Genomic DNA, 14,469 nt, shown 5'->3' with positions numbered 1-14,469 from the left:
GAATGAAGTTTATTTAAAAACTATTTAAAAAATGACGCTTTAGACTTGCGAGCTTGAAGTCTAAATAAAAAAAAAGTGATGACACAAAAAGACTTTAGATTAAAAACACGCAGTTAACATTATTGTGATAAACCATGCAAAATAAAGACTCTTAAGTGAATTCTCTTTTAACCAGAATGAATCATTTAAAAAAGGCTAGAAAATCAGTTTCAGAGTAAATAGTTATGGGTATGAATAAGCCTAGCCGCTCTCACTAACTCATTTACTTACTGAAACGGTGGAATTTTTTTAAAGCCTTGAACAAAACTAATAAGTTGGCTTCATCTCAGTTGAATTTGCCAGCCTTATATGGTGATTTGAATGGTGATGGAAATGAACAGCTACATCTTTCTCATACACTTTTATACTGTCCAAAAGTTCATCTTCAGCTTGTTTTTCCTGTTCACAAGTGTTGTTTGTCTCTACTTTGATTGCATATTTGAAATATATTACAGTAACCCACGAGAGTGCACTTTTAACGGGATGGAAAGAGGACAGCATTACGCAACTCCTCTTCTCGCTCATCGTACGAGACTCTTTCCTCTCTGTAATTGGCAAATTCATGGCAAACAGCCCCAGACAGCAGAGGTTAATTGTGTTTTAAGAACGGACACGATGACAAATTATAAATCAGTCTTTGTGACCCTTGTGTATTGGAGCCCGTCTCTCTTTAGCAATCTCTTCTCGCACACGCTCATCTGAAAGCTCTCAAGACGAGCAAACAATCGGGAACGCAAATACGCACACATTTCAGCGTATTTATTCTGATCTGAGTTGTCATGTGTTTTCTCTATGGTTTATATAGAGTTCTGAGCAGGTGTGTTGTTCTTTCTCGGGTGGTTTATGCATTCATTCCTTAGGTTAAGCAGCTCGTACAGCCCCGGAGCCAAAGACATCAGCCTGTCAGCTTCGAAATGCAATTGAACAAGTCAAATGGAACTGAAAATGTCTTTTGCAAAATTGCCAATAGTGGAATATGTGCAGTGCATATAAAGTGGAAAAAAACTTTCAGGAGCTTAGCTGACTATTTCTTTCTTTCATTATACAATATGCTATAATGGAAGAAATAGTTTAGTAATGTTTCATAATTTATTTATATATATATATATATATATATATATATATATATATATATATATATAAAGTATCAAAGTGTGTCTATAAATGAAAAAGAAATATTAAAATAAACAGATAAAGTGTTTATATATTTTATATATAAATGAAATATATATATATAAATTTAAAATAAATATTATACTTTTTATGAAATTTAATTGAAAAATATATTTTGACATTTTCACAGAATTTGACTAACATTTCATCAACAATAAATGGTTAGCTTAGCTATGATTACAGCTACAACTATTTTAATGGGGGCAAGATTTTTCTTGTCATGATTATATAAAACAAAAATGACAATATTCAAAAAATAGTCAAATCAAATATGCAGATGAAGTCATAAAACATAGCAAACTTCACTACTAGCAACACAACACACTATATATATATATATATATATATATATATATATATATATATATATATATTTGCATCGTTAAAAAGATCAAATCGTTCTATTTTGTTTCAGTGCAAACACACCTTCTGTCTACAGTACAAAAAAACTGCCACTTAATAAAACAGGTAAATTATTAGGCTTTACATTCTTAGTCAGTCCATGTTTATCCCAGAACATCTCACCTTTCACAGAAAATCTAAATATACTCCTCTAATCCACTGATAACACAATCAATCAGATTTGTTAATACCAGTCCTGTCGGCCCAAGTCCTCTGGTATTACAGGTATCTAAATATAACTCAGTCGACTGGAATGAAATGGAAGAACTTTTTCAAACAATAACACGGCAGAGAGCCCGGGCTCAGAGGTGAAGGATTATCTTCTGATAATGACGTATGGGCTTTGCTAATCTCTATCCGTGTACGGAGACACAGCATGTTCGGATCCCAGATCGCAGCTGTGACTTTATTGTGATGCAGCATGAAGGTCTCGAGCAACTGCCAGTGATGGCCAACGCCAACCTCTGACCTCTTTGAGATGAGGTGTTTTGTCTAATTATTGAGTGAAGCTTACTGTAAATCTTCTGTGTAAAAGATTTTGGTTAGACGCATATGAGGTCATATTTGCTATACATGCTCTTCTGCTCTTTTTCCATATATCACAGTCTTCCAAATGTTCCATATTTAACTTTTGAGATAGACATGGAGACCACTCTGTTTTCCCAGGGAGTCTGGGACTCAGAACTGGAACTGGTTTATTTGACAGTGCTCAATGCTCATTTTCTCTTCAAATAAGCAGAAGTGATGAGTTGTCTCCACACAGTTAAAATAGCTCTGATGAGATTGAATTCTCGGTCACAGGCCCAGACAAATAAACACTCAGCAGCGCAGGGCTGCCAGATCTTCCTTCTCATTTCAATGCAAATGCAACAAGTGCATTCACTTTCTATTGGTGTCAATGGGGACCAAGTACAGCTGACAGGAACTTGGCTGAAAGGGATGTTTAGTGATGTGATGACAGAAGTCAAATCTATTTTCAGACTATTGTTGATAATAAATTCTGTTTTCATACTGTTCCTGCTGACATCCAATTATTTATTTATGTTTTTCAGCATTTGGTAACAATGGATTCATTCTTTAAAACACGGGCAGAACAATTTTCTTTAGAACCGTGCTGTATTGTAAAAATAACTTATGTAAATTGTTTCACTCAATTGAGTGAGAAAAATTATGCAAGGAAGGTTTGATATGACCAAAATCTTGAGTAATTCTATTTCACGATAACTATATATATATATAGCAATGTAGTTATTTTTGCTTTAAATAAGGTCTAGCACAGTTACATTACATGAGGATTTAACCACTATAGAGACAATAGTCCAAAAACTCTACTAGTTGACGTTCAAAATAAATGTTACGAATGAGTTTTTAAAATCAAACCCATGTTCATTTAGGCATTAAAATCATGCTTTTTTGTTGTTCTTCGGTTGATTAGTACAGTGACATTACTTTACATTTTCCACATTTCCAAGTGATATCACTGTTCTTTTGCACAGTGATAAAGTTTTCTCAGCATTGTTGCATTGCTGGACAGGTCCACATGTTGGCAGAAACTGGCAACTCTCATTTACATTTCTGCGTTTGGCATTAGAATCTGTTTCCAGAAATAGCTGTGAGCGCTCTTTTCTGTGCACGGCTCAGTAGCTTTCTTATGATTGAGACGATTCTGGAACCGTTCCGTACAGGAGAGCTTTAAACCCACATCAGGCCTGTGATGCTCCTGATTGGCAGGGACACACTGGTGGTCTCATGCTTGACTGGCGTTGTACGGCCGGGTTGCCATGTTCAGCGTTCACGCCGCAGAGCTCGGATCAGAGCCATCGTGACTCATGCACAGGCAAGCAGGCGTCACTGCACCACGTTAGTCCTTTAGTGTCACAGCTCGGCCGCCAAGTGGTTAAAGCAGCACTACTGCCTGTTAGACACAGAGAGTGCATTTGAGAGCACGCATGAGTGTGTTTATGGAAGCCAGCTGTTGTGCAACTCTTGTGTTTTGCTTGGAGATAAAGTAGGTATCGTTTGTGTAAATAGGCACGGAAGTGTGTGTGCAGTGCATGATTGTGTGCCGTTGTACGTGCCGAGCGATGTGTAACACCATTGTGAATGGCCTTTGGTGGGGAAGCGCTTTAGAGCACAATTCACTCCTGACGAACTAGAACACCTGCATGAATTTGAACCTCCTGTGCATCAGCGAGCTGCACTGAACACATCAGCCCCACATTTGTTTATGAGCGTTTCTTCAGCTACGGGTACATTTGGCCCTGTGGATTTTTAGAAAATAAACGCTCATAAAAATAAACACATTTGTAACACTCTTAGTTGTTTATTTCATTTGTCCACTAACAAACCCAACTGTGTTTATACATATCTCAACAGAATTTTTGGTCGTTTTCCGAGACGTTATGAACATTTCACCTTTTCATAATTGTGATAAAATGATATTCCCAACAAAATACTGTTAAATGACACACTTCGTCTTGCCAAGACTAATTTGAATAAACAAGAATAATATTTGTAATTCTATAAACAATTACCGTTTGATTAAACAATTTGCAGTTGTATACAGTGTATACAAAATGCATACAGTTGAAAGGTTTTGAAAGAAGCTCTCATGTTTACCAAGGTTAAGTGTATTTGATTAAAATAAAAACAGTAAAAAAAAAAACTGTTAAAAAAACACAAAAAAAGTAATATTGTAAGGTATTTTCCAATATAAAAAAACCTGTATTATATTTTAATATATTTAAAAAATATTTAACATTATTTTTATATGTAATTAAGCCAAATTGTCAATCAGCCATTACTGCAGTTTTCAGTGTGACATGATCTTTTAGAAATTATTATAATATGCTGATTTTATCAATGTCAAAACCAGCTGTACTATTCTTTTCAAAAGAACACAAAATAGAAAATCTAACTGTAATTTTATACATTTCTGTATTCATTCTGTATTCTTGATCAATTTTATATAGCTTTGCTGGTTAAAAGATTGTCATGCTCAAGAATCTCTCTCAATCTCTACAGGTTTTCTTAGGTTGAACACATCTGTCTGCTTCTTTTAAGTCTGCTCTCAACCTAATTTGATCTCTATATAATCCCAGTCATAAATTGTTCTTTGGGTCAACTAAAATCCAATGCGAAATGTACTAAATCCCATCGAAATTGTCCCTAATCTCTTTGAAATTGGCCCTGATCCCATAGAAACAGGTCTATCTGACATGACATTCTTTAAGCAGGCGGTATCCGCAGCATACCCCCCCCCTCTGCCGGTACTCTGATGTCACCAAGGTAACCGACTGGCTCTGCTGCCCGCGACAGGCCACATGAGGCAGCGCTTTGACCTTGAGCATGTGTTTGGAGCAAAGATTAAGGTCATGTCACAGGAATGAGAATATTACTAGCAGAAATGATGACCAAGGTTAAGCACTGCATCGGTCATGGTGTATCAGGCAGCTCTAGACGACAAGACTGAGGTTATGACTCTATGAGTCATTTTGCAGAAAATATATTGCCGTTATATGTCACCATATCACATACTGGTTAGTTTAACGTTAAAATAAAAATCTGTAAAAAGACATGATTCTGATGCACCGCATATATATTACAGTCTTTTTTACTACCACGTGCGCTGTATGAAGCAAATAATGTTAAAGCAAAATAAAGCAAATAAACTGTTTTTAAGACTTCTTAGAAAAACTTTTAAACTCATTTTAAGAAAATTCTGCTTTTCCATCACGACAATGAATAACATTTTTAAATATACTGAAATAGTTACTTAATATTTCACAATGTTACTGTTTTTAGTCTATATTTAAATGCAGCCTTGGTGAACATAAGAGGTCAGAGGAATCAGAGATAAATTTATTTCATTTGTTCTCATTGTGCTCATAAGCAAGATACTAAAACAAGGCTTTTATTTGACGCCATCCCTTAGCTAGCTAGCGATAAATTAGCTGTATTAGCATCATAGCTCAATGTGTTGGAGCAACTGCTAGGCTGCGGATCTGTGTGAAGTAGCAATTTATAAGGTCTTTTAATTCTCAATTCAGCCTTCTAAAGCTAATTCAGGATGAAAAGGATCTTGTAGAGTGCTCATCAAAGGGAAATTCATTCTGCTTTTAAACTGCTGAATGTGAGAGAATGTAACATTGTCTACTTGAATAAAATGATGTGTGCATATATTCCACGAATACGGTGCGTAAGCTAGAGTGAAAGGCTTTCTCCCTCACTTTCTCTCACTTTCTTCTCCGTCTATTGTGTGCCTGACGTCAATACTAGCCTTTCATCAGCAGTGCCATTAATCAGCTCGCTGCTGTCCTCTCTTCTTCCTTTCCTCATCCCCCTCTCATTCTCATTGTGTGTTTGTCTCCTTGTTTCGCTGCTCTCTTTCATTTAGAACACTGTTGTCTCTTTGTTTCCCATTTTTCTTTTCCGTGGCTATATTTGGAATGGAGTACTAGCATACTGTGCAGTATATAATGTATTGTACGCCAACCATTTTGCTTTTTTGAGAAAGTATTTGTCACAAAAATCTATTTTATTTTACATGTACTCTATACTGTTTAAAGCCTATTTGATGAAAAATACTATAAAAAACATATTATGATATGTCACAATTTTAAATAGCTGTTTTCTTTTTTAATTTAGGTTGAACTGAAATGAACTAAAAAATGACTTATTGTTAACATTGAAATGCTGCTTTGACACAAATTGTATTGTATAAAGTGCTATATATATATAAATGTGACTTGACTTGATTTTATAATGTAATTTATTCCTGTGATGGCAAGAATTCCTGTGAATTCTCAGCAGTTATTGTGTCATATGATCCTTCAGAAATCATATATGGAGCTCAAGAAACATTTATTATCAATGTTGAGAACTGTGCTGCTTCATATTCTTGTGGAAACTGCGATGTATGCATCCTTGCTAAATAAAACTATTAATTCTAGTATACTGTATATATATATATGTGTGTGTGTGTGTGTGTATATATATATATATATATATATACTGACCCCAAATTTTAAACTGTAGAGTACCTTAATTGGACATACATTTTTACAATATGTAAGTCTCAAGTTTCAGCTTATCAGTATCATTTATTATATCACTTTGAAATGCCTATTTTGACTGGCTGTTTTCACGCATTTCTTTTTAAATGCAAATGCGCCCACTTTTCCAGAAAGTGGCTTTGGCTTTGTTTACCATGCCTTTAAATGATTACTTTACATTTCTGATATACGGTTATCTGAGTGCATGCTCACAGAAAACATCTGTCAAAACATGTGACTACTAAACCAAGTTCTCTTTTTATGTTTTCTTGTGCTTAAACTGTCAAAAAAAACTGGTTTAGAAGTTAGAAAAAAAAGTTGAAAATGTCTGTGAAGGTAAACAGCTTAGATCTGTGTGGCAGCATACATAACATATACCTGGATTCATTAAAATATTTTTGGGTTGGCAGAGGTCCTGAGCATTTAATCACTGAAATAAAATGTCATGATATATCACCTTTAATTCATGTAAAAATAGTATACTGTGATTAATGTGGTATACAGAAATGCACTGATCTACACACATATTTTGGTAGTACCCTGCACAAAATGTCCAAAAATTCCAAGCATACAGAAAGTACATACTGTGTACTGCAGAAAGAGTGATAGTATGTTAGTAGGCTATGTCATTGCAAACATATCCTTAGTCTATATAAATCCTTAACACACATGCTCAGTTTCTCCTATCTTGTTTTCAACAACCAGTCTCCCACTTTTTTCACCTTAACATACGCCCAGAAGGGCAGCGTAAGTCTGATCATCATTCCAGACATGCCTCTCACACGCACTCGTCATCTCCCTTCATCTTCACCTATTGCTGCAGATCGCTGGTGGTTCAGTATTTGAGCACACACAGGAGTCTGCTGTGTCGTATATTCAGGTGGTTTCAGTTTGAGCTAATAATCTCCTCTCTCCGGCCGCTCCCTGCAGATCCAGGAACACTATCTGCTTCATCAAATTAAAAATGTCCAGAGAGGAAATAAAGGACATCTGGCCACCTGAATCTCCTTTAGGTATATCTAATGATAACATCGCTCACAAATGGAGAGTGAATGTGTGAGTGCTTGTGTTTCGGTCTGTTAACATATGAAAATAATTATTTGTGTGTCTAATGCCTACACTGTAAAAAAACAATAAAATTTACGATAAAAATGGCAGCTGGGTTTGCCAGAATTCGACCATATATATATGGTATCGACATTTTAGGTTTAACGTTTTTTTAAATTACATTTACAGTTAAATACCGTAATTTCATTAAGTTATATAATGTTAATATACCGACCTATTAAAATACTGAAATGTGTTTTGTACCTTTGAAATACACTGATAATCACCAAAAGCAGGTGGTGATCAGAAAGTCATGTGATGAACCAAAGCCTATCACAAGCAGCTTTGAAATATGAACATATATAGAAGGTGCTCAGTGTCATTCACACAAGCACTAAATACCACAATGGCGAGATTCATTAAACTGAAATACGCAATGAACATTAATTTGTAGTGTAACATGCCACCCTAACGAAGATAACTGATTAGAAAAAAGAATAAACATAGATATTTCAAACAGAAAACATCAAATTAAAAAAACTACATTTGAAATGCAATGCAGGGAATTCTGTGAACGTTAATTTACAGCCGTTAATTTACAACGTTAATTTAACCATTTAACAGGCTTTACATTATTTATTTTATTATTATTTTTTACAGTGTAATGATCATGTAGTACTATTAACTGAGAATGTTCCGAAGTGTATCTTGTGCTTCAGTTTTACCAAAAATCATGTTCAGTGTCAAATTTGCTGACTGGTGACACTGAAATCAAAGTTTGTAATATTTTTAGTATTTCATATTTATTTTACGCTATGTTGTCGTGATGTAATTCTTTTCTTTCAATTTTTCTAAATCATGAATCATTCTATTTCCAAGGTTACAGGTGCATTACAGAACTCTGTTCTTTCTATCTGTAGTTGAAACAAAGTTGTTACTTGCCTTTTGTTTTTAAAATGTGTACTGCTCTTTTGTTTGAGCTGCAAAAGTAGAACTGACAATGAAAATAAAGTCCCATAAGAATTATATTGAAAAAATAAGTTTGAGCATGTAACTAAAGCAAGAAAAATGATTTGAAAATGTACTGGCTGAATATCTCTTTTCTTAAAAACTAAATCTGTAGTGTATCTTTACATTTTTAATCTCAGATTTTCCATGTGGTTTGAAGTGCAAAATAATATTCATTAATTAATCAACATATAATATATAATGTATCCAATAATGTGTTATGAATCTGTTGATCTTCTCTGTAACTATTAACCATGTCTTTCACTTATGTAGGTAATATTTCAGGCCTTTTATTTTGTGAAAATAGGATGAAAATAGCATGTTACTGTTATAGGATTATTGTTTTTCTGTTGGCTGACTTCATTTAAAATGCATTGGTTGTCACCGTTCTTGAGGCTAGCTTTGAGGCCTAGACTATGGTGAACCACACGTCTTCCAAGGAACAGAAAAAAAACAGCTACATCAACATTCAAGATAATGAAGTGTGTTAGCTGATCAAAAAAGAGACATATAACTATATATACTACATATACTCAGTGACTTGGGTTGAGTGAACCACTTGGTCCAATGTTCAAATAAGCTGTGCAGCGTGTTGCGTTGGAATTTTAAGTCAAGCAATTTTTCATTTTTTACAGTGCTGACACACACATTTAGACTCATGCACACTACCACTGATTTTTTGTGCCAATTTCTTCTCCATCCATCTTCTGCTTTAAGTCAACTTTTACCACCGCATTGCTTTTTTCATAGTGTGTATTTGCGTCTGTGCACTGAGTCTGTATACGTGGATTTATTGCAGACTGTGTTCAGCGCTGTGCTGGAGGAAACTGGGGATTACAGCATTTCCATAACAAAGCCCAGATAGATTGGTTTAGAGTCTCCAGAATACTGCCACTGCTATTCCTATTCCACACCTGTAGAGAGTGACCAACCCCTGAGACACACACACAGAGAGAGAGAGAGAGAGAGAGAGAGAGAGAGAGAATGAAAGTAATGGATGACTAAGAGTAGACTGCATCACTGTCAGTCAGACTGCATATTTATTATGTCTCCTGCACTGTCTGAGATTACCTGATGCTCTAGCATGAGCTAATTTTAATGTGGCAATAGAGCAGGAAGAACACGATTTCTATCATGATTTATTGTAGAGCGAGTGGAAAAGCTTCTGCTGTTCAATACAAGAACCCGTTTACTCAGCAGATGATCAGTTCATGTGTAAGTGAGCAAAGTAGTGATGTTCTGGACAAAAAAAAAACATTGATTCAGTGTGTGCTTAACACCATGTCCTGGCCAGGTACAACACAGCTCAAAATGATAAATCCCATCTTGTAGTGCTAATGACCTAAAGCTGCCAACATAGTGGTACAGCAACACAATTAGCTACTTTTGGTTTTTGTCACACCGCTTAGTCCTATCCACAGTAAAACCACATTGGTCCAAAATCTATGCTTGTAATCAAAGTTGTATATAAAGTTAAAAAAAAAAACTAAATATGAAAACTAGCTGAATTAGTGAAATAGCATATAAAAATGGTGAAATAGTAATGCAAAGAGATAAAACATATTTGCATATTTTTAGTTTTTTGGTCCCCTTCCAACAAGGTCACAACTATATTATATTTTATCGTAATATCGTTCATTAATAATGTTAATTTTAGTCAGTCATCAGTAGTCACTGTAGATTTGAATGCCAAGAAGCTGCATGCAGACGATGAGGACGAGAGCCAAGCGTGTTGTTTTTGGATAACGTGCAGAATTAATTGCATTTATTTAGTAAGGGATCAAAGTGCAAAGATAGCATGTTGCAAAGGATACCTTTTAGTGTGTACAGACAGCATTTTTGCATATAAAACTTACAACCTTGAACTGTCCAGAAACAATAGCCTGACCTAGTTCAAGAAAGCATTAAAAAACATAAAAAACTGCAAACTGAGACTGGAAGAAACATATCACAACCGACTGGGCCCACAGACTTGCCGTAACACCATTTCCATGACATGCACAGAGAAAAATAGTGGGGAAAGATTAGTATTCAGAATAGTTCCACAAGTCACAATCTCCTCAAAGTATGTTTATAGGGTGTCTAGAGCGAGTGCTCGGACCATCTAATATCAATAATTGTCATGAAAGACGCTTTGGTAGCAATTCATGTGTACGTACAAATTCAACTCCAACCCGAATCCAAGGCACAACAGTGACAACTCAATTTCAGAAGTATTTTCCCCTTTAATTTTCTCCACAAACACTGCATATTGTAATAACGTGCTTTGGCCTGTTAAAGTAACTATAAAGATAGCTATAACCAAAACATATTAGTGCTCATATTAGTGCACAGTCTGTTGCTTTAAATGCACAAGACCTTTAAACTCGAGTGGATTCTGATTGGCTCATTGGCTCATTCTGATTGGCATAGTCATTATTTTTGTTTTCTAGGCACACCTTTTCCAGAAGGTCAGAGAGCTCTCGGAATGCATTAAATAAATATATTAATTTGTGTTTCGATGATGATTGAAGGTCTTGCGTGTTTGGAATGACATGAGGGTGAATCACTGATGACAGAGATTTTTGGGTGAACTAATTCTTGCAAAATATTTCAACACAAACATACAAAATGCTCTTTTGCTGTATGACGTAGCATCCAATCCATCTAATAGTGTGTCTGTGTGTGTGTCATGCCTGTCCTCTCTTCTTAATTAAAAAAGTCTCATGGCATCTCAGAAAGTATTACTCTGTTCTAGCCTTGTCATCCTCAAGGACCCTCATGCCATTTGCACAGTCACTATCATCTAGCCCAATTGCCGTATATAGCAGGAGCCTCATATCCATCCATTATTGTCAAGCCTGCTTAGATTAGCAGCTTCCATCTGGGCTTTTCTGCACCAGGTGTTATGTAGTGAGGCCATTTCCCCTCTCAAGGTTGCCTTGGTGGCAGAGTCATTTAAGCTGTTCATTTATTGACTCGCTCCGATAAAACCAGTGCTTCCATCGAGAAGGGACAACGTAACATACTCGCACAGGTCCATTCTATGGAGTGCTGGAAAAGTAAACACGATCTTCTGGGGCCACAGTGCAGACAATGTGATGACTCAACTGTCTGGAGTCTTTTAGCATGCTTCATTTAGGACGACCACTGACCTTTCAGATTGTATCTCACATGCTCTGTATCTGTTTTTGTCCCCATTCAATCTCTGCTTTTCCATTCCGACCCTGTTTTATATTCCTTTTACCTGGATTCAGACTCTTATTGGATAGTTGTGACATTTAGCGGTCAAATTTGTTTCCACTTCTTTTTTTCCCCGTAAGAATGAACACAGCCATTTGTAAATTTAATGTGTCTGGCTTCCGGAGGCATCCTCCAGCTATTTTTAGCTGTACAATACAGCTTGTTTTCCTGCTTGATGTTGCAAAATGGTGTGTCTAAATGTATTTTCTTAATTATGATTAGCTTAATTGTTATACATTTGTGATTGTAATGCAAACTATTTTACAGTTTGCAGCAGCACTTCTAGTTATTTCCCTACAGTGGATAATAAACTGGAAGTCTCAAACATTTACAGAAAACAGCTGATATAAATACATATAAATATAGACAGTACACACACATATATTTTGCAAACAAAAACCTATTTACTTATTATTTTGGTGCAATTAAATGTTTGACAGCTCTAACATATATTCTCATATTTAACAGACTGTCTGCTAAACCTAACGGCTAAAATAATAAAAATCTGATTACATTCTATGAATATTAATGAATTTCTTACTTAATTATTGTCTATATGATTAAATTATTACAAAATTCAATGTATCCAGTCTTAAGTATTTACAGCTGACCAGTCATTATCGAAAACTGAACACCTTGACAAGTCACATTGCTGTAATTTACAATTAAAAGTGTTTTGTATAAATTTTTCTTATACATTTTGTCATATAAAAATCAATGCAGTGTGACATCAAGCTGCAGAAACAAAAATAGCCACCTATATTTAGAAAACTCCCCTATGAATGCCTTTTTGTTGCATGTAGAATGATGTCACGTAAATGAGTGGGATATTAATAATATATCCGTCTTGCCGGGATCCACAAATCCTCATCTTTCTCCCTCTCTCTCTCTCTTTCACCATTCTTCTTGTTCTAGAACTCTCTTTTGCGACTTTATATTAATCTGTTGTGCTGAGTCACCCCACTGCCCTCTCAGAATGATAAATTGTTGAAAAAAAAATATCTCTTGTATTGTATTTCACACTCTAGCCACATAAAAACATTTTTCTGGACCCAAGAACAGCTACAAGGGACAAAATAAGAGGGAACAGACTTAGTTTATGAATAAAAAACACCCTGGTGTGTGCAAGTGCAAGCAAGCATTCATAAAGAAAGGCAGTGATGTCACTGCATGGAGTGAGTGAGAGAGAGGAGGAGGGGTGGGGGCTTTTGCGCGCACACACACACACACACACACACACACACACACACACATGGACACGTACGTCTGAGAGTTACAGCAGGCTCTTCAGAGCAGGAAAGCAGCATATCCAAACACTCACACACAGCCTCGCGTGCATTCAGACGCGCTCCTCACACATCCTCTGTCAGGGGCCGGTCATCCCTTCAATCTGAGTGAGCCCAGGATGCCCTCCAGGAGCGTGGACTGTAATATCTCCACCCTCATCGCCTGCGCGGTGGACGTGGAGGTGTTCACCGGTCGGGAGGTCAAGGTAGGGCACGGACTTCCAACTCATTTAGGGTACATACTGCTAAGGGTTGAGACGTTCAGACTGTGTCACATTGACATCCTTCATTCTGAGGTACAAATAAAAAGGTTATTATGTTTGTCAATATACTAACAGACTAGAGTGCCTCATATAGCTGCAGAAAAAAGATAGATTCTAAAAGGCTTATCGATTCAGATTTGACCATTTTGTCTTGTCTTTCAAATGACTGTGTTCGTAAATGCAGCTCTTTAAATGATTTTCTGTCTAATGAATTTGCCTGGTGGTTATTTTGATTGTCTTGCCTCATAGGGTTGTTTTGAAAGCTCTTTTCATTCACACCGCACAACATTCATTACAAAAAATACTCTTGATCTCAGTGCGTCATGCTTTTGGCTGACTGACCATCATTCTCTGAAGTCTGTGACATGGCCATCTTTCACATCACACACTCTGTCAGACGTACAAGGTCATCATTGATTCAACATCCTTTAATTGGATGCGTGTTTGTAATGCTTCATTGCACCCTTTGGAATCTGTTCTAATTGAACTACACCGTGCTTCAGTAAATATTAATGTATGGCAAATAGGGTCAGATTTAAAAGGGCCGCGGGGATCTTTGGTGTCTCTTTCTGTCTTGACAACATTGCTGACAATTTTTATGCATCGTGTCTTTGTCGCACATGGAAGGAATGTCAGTAGCTAAGGAGTTTTTTTTTTTTAGATGACTAGAAGTTCTCCTATGTGCTATGTATCCAAAAATAGATTGGAATTTTTTTTGTCTAACATCACGGAAGCATCTACAGAGGAAAATTAAATAAAATTGTAATTTTAGGCTACTTTTTTTTTGAGTGAAACTTATAATTAAGCAGGAAATAATGTAGAAGAGGGGTTTATTTCAATTAACTGTATTCTGAAAAGTGAAATGCTTAAGGCATGTTCATACCAAGATTTTTTTTTCAGATTTTCATTTGAACAAATGGCTGTCAATGCATATTTTCAGAGCAATATGAATGTATGAATGTATTCTAATCTCTT

At 35.9% G+C, this 14,469-nt stretch overlaps 1 protein-coding gene across 2 annotated transcripts in view; it reads left to right on the top strand.

Moving 5' to 3' along the window:
• The window catches only part of rcan2 (regulator of calcineurin 2), a 56,274-nt gene that overhangs the window by 21,153 nt on the left and 20,652 nt on the right, over nucleotides 1-14,469 (top strand). Inside the window, exon 1 of one of the 2 annotated variants that reach the window (XM_043219895.1) lies at nucleotides 13,196-13,437. The exons of the other annotated variant lie outside the window; for it this stretch is intronic. Coding sequence (XP_043075830.1) covers nucleotides 13,351-13,437 — 87 coding nt within the window. The 5' untranslated portion in view covers nucleotides 13,196-13,350. Of the gene's footprint in view, nucleotides 1-13,195; nucleotides 13,438-14,469 lie in introns of those variants that run through there. 2 annotated transcript variants of the gene reach the window in all.

Source organism: Puntigrus tetrazona, chromosome 20 (assembly GCF_018831695.1).
Source record: "Puntigrus tetrazona isolate hp1 chromosome 20, ASM1883169v1, whole genome shotgun sequence".
NCBI classification, from domain to species: domain Eukaryota; kingdom Metazoa; phylum Chordata; class Actinopteri; order Cypriniformes; family Cyprinidae; genus Puntigrus; species Puntigrus tetrazona.
Note: the sequence above shows the minus strand (reverse complement) of the source record. Positions and strands in the feature narration are given on the sequence as shown.